Source organism: Phaethon lepturus, unplaced genomic scaffold (assembly GCF_000687285.1).
Source record: "Phaethon lepturus isolate BGI_N335 unplaced genomic scaffold, ASM68728v1 scaffold12169, whole genome shotgun sequence".
NCBI classification, from domain to species: domain Eukaryota; kingdom Metazoa; phylum Chordata; class Aves; order Phaethontiformes; family Phaethontidae; genus Phaethon; species Phaethon lepturus.
Genome location: NW_010562842.1, coordinates 50,611 through 63,706, shown reverse-complemented (window position 1 = coordinate 63,706; position 13,096 = coordinate 50,611). Strand labels below are relative to the sequence as shown.

Below are 13,096 nucleotides of genomic sequence, written 5' to 3'. Positions count from 1 at the left end.
ATATATAATATATATCTATATAAATATTTATTTATAAAAATATATATTTATAACTGTCCCATCCAAGAACAATGGGGTTTGATGTACATAATCATCTCATTTATAAAATGTGAGGAGAAACTTGCAGTAGGATAGTTTGAGTAACTTAGAGGAGTCACCCCAGGCTGACGTCTGCAGCAGCGCTACAGAACAAAGAAGAACCCACGTACCACTTTTGGCCTGAAAGGCGGGTCTGCCTCCCTCTTCTCTAGCACCGTCCAGTTGATGGTTTTGAAGAAAGGATGGTCTCTGATATTCCCGGTAACCCCAAGGCGTCTTGTTGGATCCCTTTCAAATAGCTGCAAGAGAAGACACCTGGTGAAGCCTTGCATCTGCTCAAAAGGTAGGTGGCACCGGAAGGGTAACGGGTATGCTGCTAAAAGAGCAGAAGTTGCTAACGGTAGACAGACCATTAGTAATGAAGCTGATCTGGTGTTCCATTTGTAGAAGTAATATGCTTGCTGGTAAAGAGGTCCTTTTGAAAGGCTAGATTTGTCCCTCCCTGGACAAACACAGTACTGAGACCCACTTGTTGATCATCAGTCCTACCTTTTCTAATATATCTTTTGATTCCTTGGTAATCCAGCGTGGGTAGTGAGGGCTGTCCACTCGGATTGACTCAAACAATTCATCTTCATCGTCCCCGTGGAAAGGGGATTGTCCAATAAGCATCTCGTACAGCAGGACCCCAAATGACCACCAGTCCACGGAGAATGTGTACCTCAAACCTTGCAGGATCTTGGTCCACAGAAGAAGCGTGGGGGAAGAAATACAAGTAATTAGTAAAAGGCAGCAATATATACCAAAAAACAGAAGCGGGATTTTAGGTGAGAATCTTTAATAGCTAGGATATTTGGAGGGGGGGAGAATCCAGCTATTTGACAAATTGCTGACACTGAGGCACAACTGTAGTTTTTTCCTTGGCTGCATCTTTGTGGAAATGTGGACAAGCTCAGTGGACAGGTCTTTGCTTTCATGCGGAAATCTCCGTTAACTTTAAGTAACCATATACTTGGAGAACACCTTCTCAAGTTTCTTTACAAGGTGAATGGAAAAGCAAGTAGGAATGAAAAGTAGATTACTTTTGACCTTATTTATAGCTTTAGCAGTTAACTACCTTAGCTGGACCAGCTATGAACACAGGGAATTTAACTTGGTGATTGAATTTTGGTTGTTTGCATGGGCACAAGTCTGTTGACCGATACTGATTTTGCGGGAGCTCCATGTGTAGCTAGCTGTAAAGGCAGAAGGGAAATCTAGCTGTTCAAAACCTGAACATTTTAACATTTCAAAAATGTTTTTTTAAACTTGCAGCTGTGGAATATTTACAAGCATCAAGTACCTTCTATAGAGAACTCTGATTTAAGGTTGTGTTCTTTTCTGTGCTAATCAGACTTTTACATTTCTGAGCTATTGGTCTCCAAAGGGATGAATTCTAACATCTGTGCATTAAATCCATCCCAGCAGTATGTGGCAGTGACATACTGACCTCGGGAGCAATGTAGTCTGGGGTCCCGCAGAAAGTGCTTGCCTTGTTCTCACCAACGACGTTTTCTTTGCACATTCCAAAATCGGCTATTTTGATGTGGCCTTCTTTATCAAGCATCACATTGTCCAGTTTTAGGTCTCTGCAAAAAGTGTTTAAAGAAAAAAGTTATGTTTTTAAGGATGATTTCATATTCAAATGCATGCAGTTTCTTCACTGATGAACACCTACACACAGCATACAAAGAGGCTTTTCAAGAAAATCGTCGTGCATCGACACAGTAAATATAAAACAGTACTTTTGTATTTGGAAGGCGGTAGGGAGAAGGGAAGAATTCTCTCTTGTCAAGAGTAAATAAGAGGCTGAGGCGTATATATGGTGTGTGACCTTAGAAGCCTCAACGTTTGCTTTCGGATCCAAAAGCAGGCCCGGTGCTTCTGTCGCTTCCGGAAGGAGGTGTGCGTTAATGCCTCGCCAGCTGACAGCACTGCTACACCAACTCCGTCGCTCAGCAGGAGGACTGCTGGATCCGTAGAGCATTTTGGCAGGAGCACGAACGTTTGAAGCCTGCCCAACTTTTAATACTACCTGTGACTTGTTCCTAGTTACAGCACGAGGGGGTTCACATGTTGTGGCTACCGTCTGTGAAGTGTCCTATTCATGTCTCTTTTTCAGAATAACAGTCTTCAATCAAGTAAGAGCTTTTTTAACAGCCGTTTCCAAAAGCTGCATTCCCTCCCTTTGACAGGGATGCATTTTTTTGTCCGTCTGGCTGCAAAAACACATACCAAGGAGGGCAGGCTGCAGAGGAACTGAACAGCCCTTCTGCTTACCAAGACAGACTTGAGTAGAGCACATAATGTCACATGGGAGCAGGGCCCTCTCTTCTCCTCGGTAAGTAGAGTTCCCAGTATCAGCTACTTGCACTGCTCGGACGGTGAGCTGCAGCACGAACCAAGAGCCCCTGATCTAATGCAACGCACCATAAATCCTTTCATGTTTGGACAGCAGCTGCTGTTCACCTGAGTAAATTGAATATATCTGAGATGGGGAATACTCATGGTAACTTAGGGCACTGCACTTAACCTCGCTACACCATGTTCTAAAACCCTTTGTATGGATGTGCACTTGCATGCAATGCCACCCTAAACTGCTCCAAGCCAGGTTCTGTGATTCTACTAGTAAACATTTTTTGGGAAAAAAGTACCTTTGTTTTGCTGATGTCTTGATGGAAAATGGTATCGTTTCTCTGAAAATACCTCATACTCTGAAATATCCCTCCAGGAATATTCTAATTTAAGATAGGGAAACTTACCAGCAAACCTAAAAATGCTCTAGGAAATCTAGATTCTGTGCTGATGACAACATATCCTGGAGTTTGATCCTTTCCTGTATAAAAACCTGCAGGAGGCAGTGGGAATACAGTTGGGTACATTAAGTACCTTCCTGTGTTCATTATAGCTGTCGTCTTTGAGGGCAGATAGGCTTTTAAGAATCATCCCTCTTCACCAAAGAGGATTCCTGTAACGTTCATCCTGTTTACAAACACCTTTTGTGAAGTACTAGTCTCTAACTTCAGAAAATGGCTTTAAAGGCTGGATGCTCCAACAGATGTTTTCTGTTTCTATAAAGGGAGATGGACAATACCAGATGTTTTGGGGCACATTCACCCAAGTTGCCTTGTGTAAGTTGTTCTTCAGTGTGCAGCCGTTACCCTTCGTACCTCTCTGTTCCAGAGGTAAGGGCTACCTGAGCAAGTAGTTATCAAACAGTGCTTTAGAGCTGGGGGTGGGGTGAAAAGGCTGGAGGAAGGAAATTGAGAGAAAAACTACTTTAAAAAAAACAACTTCTGATCTCTTGTAGCATGGGTCTTTACAGTAAGAAGCAGCTGATTAGGATCTGGCCGCTGCTGTTTTAACCGGGTGAGGCGGAAGCATCCACACTGTGGTTTCGTATGGAAGGCAAGAGCAGATGACTGTCACCGCGGTGGCTTTCACAAGACCAGTAGGAACTGAGAGCCTCAAGGACCCTCTCCCTTGCCTCCAAACTAAATAGACTCATAATTTGAAGGAGTGCTTAGAAATAGCTGAAACAAAACCGCTTTTTAAGTAACATTCCATCATTCTGGTTGCCAAGGAAAAGAAAAGACGTGCAGATACAGATTCATCTCAGGCATGTTAATGCCTTTGGAGTAACATCAGATCTCTGACAGACAGCTTTTACTTGTTACATCAGTCAGTAATTCAAAGGTGCACAAAGCGCTAAGATAATTCACAGGTCCCACACTGGAGCTGGTTGGTACTCACCTATAAATAATGCCTTTGCTGTGAAGAAACTGTAGCCCACATAAAATTTCAGCTCCATAAAACCTGAAAAGACCAAAACATCCATTAATCTGTCTTGCTCAGTTAAAAAATAGTGCAGCTGGCCACAGAGCTGCTGTATGCATCTCTTCCCAGAGCGAGAAGTACTGTACCCTTCTCCTCTTTAACTGCTAACAAACATACCTGTATTTGTAGAGCTGGATGCTGTAATCTGCACATTAACCCCTTCACCACACAGCTGTAGTATCTAATGCCAAACACTAGAGGGGACACGACAGCAACTTGCCTTAACGTTAACTTCATTCTGCTTCCATTAGGGAACACTGTCCCTTTTCTACTCTTTAATAGCCTTTGAATGTTTTCAGTGATGTGCACATGCCTTTTGAAAGACGGCTACTGGGAGCTCCCAGTACTCCCAGGATCGCTTTAGGAGGGACTGGGCACTAATGGCTAAGTTAGAAACGGACCTCACCTACCTCCCCTCACACCCGCCCAGTTGCAGCAGGCAGACTGAAAAGTAGCATCGCTTCAGGGGCGTTCGTTCTCCTCAAAAAATGGAGGCGATAATCCAGAGGATATGAAGGAAAATGCTAAAAGAATGCTTTCCACCTCCCCTGCCCAAAATGTCTTAAAAACCAGTTCCACTTCTGTACAGCAGAATGAATGCTGACCTAAAACTTCAGCAATAGGTACAAGGGGGTGCCAGGAGAGGCTGCCAGATGCACCGATTTTTGCTGGGGAGAGTGGGAACAGAGCTTGCCCTGACCTATAAAGCTGGCTCCTACCCAGACACTTTTTATGACAGACCTCTCCATCCGATCCCCTCCAGCTGGTTTCCTTAGTACGGCGCACAGCAGCACAAGTAACTCTGCCGTCTGGTTATGCAGGAGCACTGATGCTTACAGGTCGATCCACTACCCTGCACTGCTACTTTTCGGGTCTTGCATGCACCCATTCAATGATACAATTATAAAACCCGCGCGCTTTTGCGTGATAGGTAGAAACTGACCTAAAACTAAAAAATGATGATAGGTAAAGTAATAATAATACAGTATTTTTGCATCCTTTAAGTCTTCAGCTCCAGTGATCTTTAAGCCATAGGTAACTGCTACAACTGTTCTTGCTAAACAAAGTGCTTACCTTTTTTATTAGTGTCTCGTGCAATGTGCAGGTTACCCTTCTGTACTATCATCTCAACTTAGCACTACTGTAAGTAATATAAGTGCTGGGGTATTTTTCTCATGCTGTTTTCCAATTTTCCCATCCAAATACTGTCCTAAGGGACACTGAAGCTGTACCTTCTGCTTTTCATTGCTGGCTCACGTTGCAGTTTCGTTAGCGTCTCTAGGTACAAGCATTCCGTAAAGTAAAACATCACACTGCTACGTAAATGAAGAAAACCTAACTCCACATACCATTAAGGGAGCTTCTTCATTGTATTTAACCAGTGCCTAGAAATACCTTTTCAATCATCAGCCACTGAAACTTGAGTGAAAGACTGCAGGTAGTGGTGCAGAACTAGAAACAGTAAACCCCCTGAGACTAAAATAATTTATGGAGATGGGGACTGAAGAGTTGTGGACTTACGTTGCCCTGTAGGGATCAAAACGCCCCTTGTCTTGAATGTGGAACATCAGGTCTCCCCCATTCAGGAACTCCATAACAAAGAACAGATGATCCTGTTTGCAAATAACCAGAGAATGGGAAAATTACAGATGCTATTGCAACGACATATGAAGTAGCGATATGACTACTGGGGAGCGAGCAGCCAACTTTCCTCCTCTCCTCAAGTATTTCTCTATTTCATGAGCCGCTAAGAGTGTGCGAGGCTCCTATGGATTTGAGTAGCCTGGTCTCATATTGTCAAGCTAACTAGCTGATCTTGTATTCTGTGGCTTTCTAGACTTAATAGAAATATACGTTTAAATAGACTTACTGACTTCTACCTGTGACAGTCATCTTTTCCCCCCCGCCACTGATGGTAAAGCTAAGATCAAGAATTTAAATTAAACTGCTTCTTACTCCAGATTGCACAGAAGTTTTTCGGAGCTCATTCTGTTCTCATCAGCGTATGTGGGGGTCATATTCATATTTACTTTCCACAAGGCCTGTGAACTACTGCACAGAGCACAAGAAAGGGACATTCTCGCATCACTAAGTTACTTTCTTCACTTTCACTAGACTGCTGGTAACAGCATCCATTAAAAGGCTACAGCTGTGGTGTTGCTGTTGCCATTGGGCAGCTTCTTACCTTTGTCTGAAATGTGCAGTAAAGATGTGTGAGAAATGGATTTTCCCATGCAAGTGCGAGGACCCGCTTTTCCACCATGGTACATTCCACATCATCATCAATTAGCACCACATCTTTTTTCAGAGCTTTGATAGCGAAGAATTCATTCTTCCCTTTCAGCTCAGCAAGCAGAACCTACACAAAATAACAGATGAGCTTACATGTAGGAAAGACTGTTGCTGACAGTATCATTAAGGGAAAGTCAGAGGTGTTTATAGCAAGTGCAATGACAATTAAAAAAACATTTAAATGTGAAAGATGAGTGAGATTTAGGAAGGTAAAGTTGCTGGGCATAGAGATGAGGAAACGGGGCTCAAGGATCACGTAACGCAGGCACAGCAGCTCCCAGGGCAGTTTTCCTGTCTTGTGAGTATATACACAGAAGACACGTAAAGCCTGTTCCTTCATGGGAGCTGTAGTTTCACATAGACAACAGCAGACAACCTGTAGCGGTGGTGCTGCTCTCCCCCAGCTCCTCTGCCGTCGCACCGGAGCAGTACGAGGCTGCTTCCAAACAGAGGGTACAAGCATAACACATCCTTTTGCACTGTGGTGCATAAAGGGTAATTCCTCTGCCTCAATGCTAAATAACTGAACAACTGTTGTGCAGTATGAATCACTTTTGTGTTTAGACAGGATTCAGGCAGTGAGTTTCTAGTGTTTTTGACAGAGGTGGCTATAGTCAATTCCGTTAAAAGATTATCCACCCCAGTGGCTGTAACAGTGAGACCTTTCTGGTTAATGGAAAATAGCCCATCACATTGCAGAGATCAAGCAAGGCAGTCGCCTTAAGCTCTGTAAGTTTGTTACGTACCTTTCCAAAACTTCCTTTCCCTAGTACTTTATGGAAGACAAAGCTGTCTATGTTGAATTTTCTCCTGCTTGCAATTCGTGACGCTGTCTTGGCTGTGCTTCCCTCCCAGAGTTTATCGTACTCGCTGCTATCTGCTAATTGAAACAGGGAGTTTCAAGTTCAATATATGCAGAAATGCTGCATGGCTCAGATTCCCTGCTAAGCAGTAAGTACTGACATGCTATTTCAATGCATCTGCTGCCGAAATACTGGCAAATCTGAAACATAAGGGTCAACTCCTGCAGTTTATCACAAAGTTTAAATTATGCAAGCACACTTGATAGCGTTGGATTTGAATTGAATCTGTGATTGTTTCTGATGCTGGGTTTGGGCAAAATAAAATATAATTTAGGCATTTTAAAACTCAAAGGCCCAATGCTGGCTAAGCAGCATGATCACACAGGTTAATCCTGATTATATCCTAAAATTATCAACTGTGCTTGCTTTTTTTTTTTTTTTTTTTTTAAACCTCTGCTGCCTAGATCTGCTGGGTCACTAACAAGACACTGATGGTAATCATGAGATGACACCACGTGTGCCCCACAAGCTGCCCAGCATCTGTGGTAACCCAGGGAGAAGGCACAGTGGCTGCAGCCTGACTTAGTATTAAACTAAACCACCTTGGCAAACTTTTTTCCTCTGTTCTTGCAAACCAGAAGTACGGTAAGTAACATCAAAATAAATTTCTTACTGGGCATTTCAACAGAATTTCTTCAATGTATGGATTAATACATGAAATCCTGTACCACTCTAAAACCACCCATTATGTCTTACTGAGCCTGGTGATTTCCATCTGGTAAAGAGTTACTTCTACTGTTGCATTTATTTTTGCATAAATTATCATAGGTTAGCAGTTATGAAAATAAGGCTTACACAACGCTAGACACAGTACTATTGCTTTAGTGATAGTTAAAAAAAAACAAACCCACATCTTACTCTGAGCCTGCAGAGATAGGATTCCAGGTACTACACTTAAACTATTTCAGCCGTTCGATCTCAAGTAGTATTCTGGCTACCTGCATCCTAAACTAGATTGCGCTCGTCATTGGTTTCTAACGGTGTGTGAACAAATCAAGATAATTAACAACGTGCATGACACTTCAGTTACAGAAGGGAGGGAAGCGCGTTGTACGCGCGTGTCCGGTTAGCGAGGCATCCTCCAGTTCCATCATGGGGAACCGCGCTGCAATGAGTAAAGCAGGCGTATTGCAGAAAGGTGGGTATGCTCACGGACTAAAAACGACAAGTGTTTGTCAAAAGTTATGTAAGCATCTTGCGCGGCTGGGAGAAGGTGAAAAGAAATACATGCACTTTTTTTTTTGACAGTGCTTATTAAAAGAAATTGTCTAACTTAAGGCAAGAATGAATAACTACTAAAACTGTTAGCTTGTGTGGTCTGGTAGGTAAATGGCTAAATTCAGAGATTGTAGCTTTTCTCACCTGTTGTATCTCCTCCTGGAGCTCTAGGTTTCTTATCAAAATCTTGATAAATACCAACACTTTCTACAGATCCAGAATCAGACCTTCGTGTAGATTTCTGAGGAGAAGGGGAACATTTGAAATTATATTTGCACTATTACTTTAGAAATACTTGTAACTATAGCTGTTAAATGTAACATGATGGCAGTATAACCTTTTCTTTTTAATTATTAACTCCTAGTACATACATCTTTTCTCGAGAAGTCTGGTTCATAGACTGTTTAGCCACATTCTCTACAGGTTCAGATCAGCCAATTGCTTTACTTCCTTCACTGCAAGAAAATAAGTCATTGAAATTCCTGAACAGTCCATGTTGTATTGTTTGTTGCAAAACTATTGATGGTGTAATGGTTTGAATCCACAATGGGAAGAATTTAAACTGTGGGAAAATGTCCCCTTGGACATATGTTCATTTGAAAGAGGTGATGGGAATTCTAGTGATGAAAAGATCAAATTTTTCTGTGTCATGAAAGAGCTGGCACAACAGCCCTCACTGTTTTCAAAGTAAATATCCGGTGAAAGCTTAGGAACACTCAGCTCAAAGGAAATACTGTTGGCTTTTGTGATATATTTTCCTCTTCTATTTCAGAGTTGGTGTCTGAATCTTTATTTGCAAGTTAGAAGTTGACCACAAGAGACAGCCATGCTGCAGCAGGAGAGGAGCAATGTGAACTGTGGGGCCAGTGTTAAGAGTTTCTTGTGTGTATATATGAGATGAATAAAAATTGAAAATGTCTGCTATATGTCTCCTTATTTATTTAACTTTAGCATTCAAGTGGAATTCTAAATTCTTGGACCTGATGATCTTAGACGTCTTTTCCAACCTTAATGATGCTATGATTCTAAAGTTGAAACATGGAAAAAACAGACTTCAGTGTTATGGTACCACTGTTTAAACAGAAAGGGAGAGAACACTGTTGGCACCGCAGAAGAACAAAAGCTGGATTTCAGGGAACCACACAGCTTTTTAAAAATTCTTTGTTAGGTGGGATTACCCCGCCCCACAAATTCAACTTTAAGTTATCAACACCTTCATTAGTCTCTTTACAGGTCAAATTAAAGAGAGAAATCTGCATTTCCTCCATTCCAAACTCAGTTCTGTATCATAAAAGTGACACATAAAAGATGAAGTAAAAACCCCCGAAAACAACTAATTACCTGGCAAATGGCAATAAAGCATACCTGGCTAACTTGATTTAAAGCTTCAGCTAGCAACTTCTGGTTTATTCCACATAAGTTTGCCACCTTCTTCTGGCATTTATGATGCACGTTCATCCCACATTCTGAAAGGAATGTAAGGACAGTTATACAAGCATCAGGAAAATACTATCCAACATTACAACAAAAAGGGCTGCTTCTCTGTGCAGTTCAGAAACCTTGTGATAAGACCAGAATGGACATGGATCTATCATTGTTAATAAAATTGCAATTTTAATCTTTAACTCCATGAAGGCTACAAAAATTGCTGAAAAGGAAAAATCCTCTAATCATCATTACTCTCAAAATTTATTACAGTAAAGATCATGTTGGCTTTTTGTGGGAGAATTATAGAAGCGGTATTTACAGTAAACACTTTCAATACTCAAGGTAGTGCCTAAAAGTGTAATTTTGATTGTACTCAAGATTACACCTCCGCAGCATGTTTTCTGTCTGCATTAGAAGCTCGGCTTGGCTGAGCTGTCACATGAGCCAAGTGCCGATTTTTCTCTTTCTGAATACAAAATCTTTTTCAACCATGTGTGGATGAGATGAATCCCATTCTACGTAACACACAGAGAAAAGCCCAGTATATAGCAATAGCTAAACTCTAGTAGGGGGTAGAAGACTGGAAAAGCATGGAGAGGTCCCAGCTGCCCTCTCTTCCTCCATACCTTCACATTTGAGTCCCTGTTTGACCAGCCCCCAGAGCAGGCTGCCGCAGTGGTCACAGAAGGTAGGGCTCATGTAGTTGTAAACTTTGAAGCGATGAGGCATGTCAATGTTGAAACGTTCCTTCTGAAACTGAGGACAGGGAAAGGTGTGAGGCACTCTAACCAAAACCGGACCAGAAAGCTTACAGGAAACTGCTTGGATATTACAAAGCTACATCAATTTTATCTTAAATACCCCAGTCTTAACATCTCTTATCTATCAGGAAAAGAATCTGCCCCTCAAATACTACCCACCCCCTTGCAGGGCTTTTAGCTACTTTTCTTGCCTGAAAGTTTCATCCACTACACGTTACATACAATCTTCAAGACAAGCCAGTAACTTGGTTGTACAGCCAAGCAACTCCCAAATGGACTTGGCTGTTTCTATCCAAGGTTTTGTTAGTTCAGGACTGTTTAATTACATAATTACACTCTAAATATTTGTTCCAGCTCTTACCATTGTGTCCCTGCTGTTGGCTGCAGTACCAGTACACCTCCCAATGATTTTATCAATACATTTCTTATGAATAGCAGCATTGCATTCTTCAAGACATGCAGAAGGAGAAGAAAAAGAAGGATTCCTTTAGATAATAAATACATGGGATGAGATGATGTTCACATTTAACAGCGTAATGTGAACAGCACACTCTTTTCCATCATACTACATACACCAAAATCTTTCTATCAAGATGATCTTTAAGCTGATTCCCCCCTTTTCGTTTATCATAAACTCTATTTCTAAACTAAATCTGCCTCCATTAGGCAATGACACCAACATTTGATAACAGAAGGACAATATTATGCTTTTGAGTTTTACCCTTTGATATCTCCCCTACTGTTTGGAGTAATGGACAGAGATCTATGTCAAGTCAAAAGTGCTTTTCAATTCAGCTGTAACCCCCCCACCCAGTAGTTGTGATTAATTTTAGAAAAAGTTTCACAAAACTCCTGACATAAACAAGTGCAAGTTTTCAACAGCATTACACACTTACAAGAAGTATAGCTAGGTCTAAATCTTGATACCAAAAACTCAGGTAGGAATAATTATACGGCCTTAGGTTATCGTGCAAAACTGATGTTTAACATCCACTACCTGCGGTGATGATGCACTGTGCCATGCATATTTACAGAATATTTTTCAACAGTAACTATTAGATCTACAGATTTATGTGGAAAGCAGTACAAGAAAAAGCTAAAAATCAACTTACGCCTACATTTGTATCCCTGTTTGTTGAGTCCCCTGAAAAACAAATGATAAAGATGGAAATCAAACACCTACGTTTGCTGGAATAAAAGGAAGGTTTCTTTTATTTTTACCATGTCAAATAATCAATCCTTTGTCGATGGGAGTATTTGTTCCCATTAATAAACTGGTCTAAATTGTGCTATTCAGAATCCACTGTCTTAGGAAAGCAAGGTTTAGAAGATAAGGTAGTGTGTTTTCATAGACCAGCAAATTCGGAGGGAAATCCAGAAAAGACCAGGTTTCAATCACATGCGAAACCCTCCTGATACAACCTGCTACAAAACCAGCCTTAATTATGAAAGGGATCCAGCTTCTTGCTCTCTATGGGTCTTTGCTATCATCCACTTCACAGCTCAAAGTCTGAGCATTATTTTCTCAGATCCACCCATCTCATTCTTTTGTTAAAGAGCTGCTGTTGATTACGGGCCAGATCTCACTTGATGCTGATGGAATTTTTGCCAATTGTTTGAGCGGCAAAAATGTTCAAGTTCTATTTTTTATTGTGAAAGACACAACTATAGTTCTTGGGTATAACAATGCTCTTAGTAGAGATATAACTTCAATTTCCCTATACATATGAATTTACACGTCATGTTTTGTCTCAATACACCTGAAGCAAATTTGGCAGTTATTTGGCCCTTGGGGATGGGGGAAGCTTAGGGTTGCCTTCTTACCATACAAAGTCTTTGCAGACAGAGCAAAACGTAGGTTGTCCAAAGAAGGTAGCGATAAATTCATGATTCTTGATGTAGTGGATTTTGGCTTGCTTGATAGCCCCTCTCCTGTTCATAGTTACTGTCCCCTCCTCTTCCCTCATTGACTGTTTGCAGTCTAAGGGGGAGACAAGATGACACATTTTTAATACTTTCAGGTATCACAAAGATTAATATTTGCTTCTCCAAAAAGTTCAGTTTATTCTTCCGTTTCAGACTTGTGTTTCTATTTATTTTACACCTGCATTCTGCAGGCTTTCAGTCCAACAAGGGCGGAACACGTGCACCCACTGCTTCCTAAGGTGTCTCCATGTTCTTGTTTGCAAGCACTTTCTTCTCCTGCTTGTTCAGAAGAAGCCTTCAGCAAGCGAGCTGAGAGGAAGAAGCAGAAATGGAGTACAGTCTTGCTAGAGAAATGACAACCACAGTTGTTTCTTGAAAAAATACAAGCTCCTGTACCTTATGTTATTTATGTGCAATAGAAATAAACATTTTATTGGAAGCAGGAGGGTCTTTTCCTTCAGCAAAAGCCTTTTCATGCTGCTGTTCCGTGTGCCCTCCTGAACCAGGACTACGGCAGAAGTGCAGGTGAAGTGCCGCAGGACCTCCTGAGTCACCACCACACCATACTACTGTGAAATGGGTTTCTTCCCGCCTCCAGGATCATTAAGCAGGGAGGACAAACGACATTTTCAGTTCGACATTTCCATTACGCCATCTTGTAACGCTGATGCTGTATCTGTCAATGTGTCTCAG

The 13,096-nt window shown here is 41.5% G+C and overlaps 1 protein-coding gene across 1 annotated transcript in view; it reads right to left on the bottom strand.

Moving 5' to 3' along the window:
- Positions 1–209: 209 nt before the first annotated feature.
- PRKCD (protein kinase C, delta) overlaps positions 210–13,096 on the bottom strand; it is a gene marked incomplete at its 3' end in the record, with an annotated part of 28,158 nt that continues 15,271 nt past the window's right edge. Inside the window, exons 4-16 of the mRNA XM_010294413.1 lie at positions 12,302–12,458; positions 11,590–11,621; positions 10,839–10,924; positions 10,343–10,472; positions 9,654–9,754; positions 8,433–8,529; positions 6,954–7,084; positions 6,101–6,274; positions 5,437–5,528; positions 3,832–3,894; positions 1,529–1,667; positions 589–777; positions 210–338 (exon numbers count right to left, since the gene is read on the bottom strand). Coding sequence (XP_010292715.1) covers positions 210–338; positions 589–777; positions 1,529–1,667; positions 3,832–3,894; positions 5,437–5,528; positions 6,101–6,274; positions 6,954–7,084; positions 8,433–8,529; positions 9,654–9,754; positions 10,343–10,472; positions 10,839–10,924; positions 11,590–11,621; positions 12,302–12,458 — 1,520 coding nt within the window. The remainder of the gene's footprint in view (positions 339–588; positions 778–1,528; positions 1,668–3,831; positions 3,895–5,436; positions 5,529–6,100; positions 6,275–6,953; positions 7,085–8,432; positions 8,530–9,653; positions 9,755–10,342; positions 10,473–10,838; positions 10,925–11,589; positions 11,622–12,301; positions 12,459–13,096) is intronic.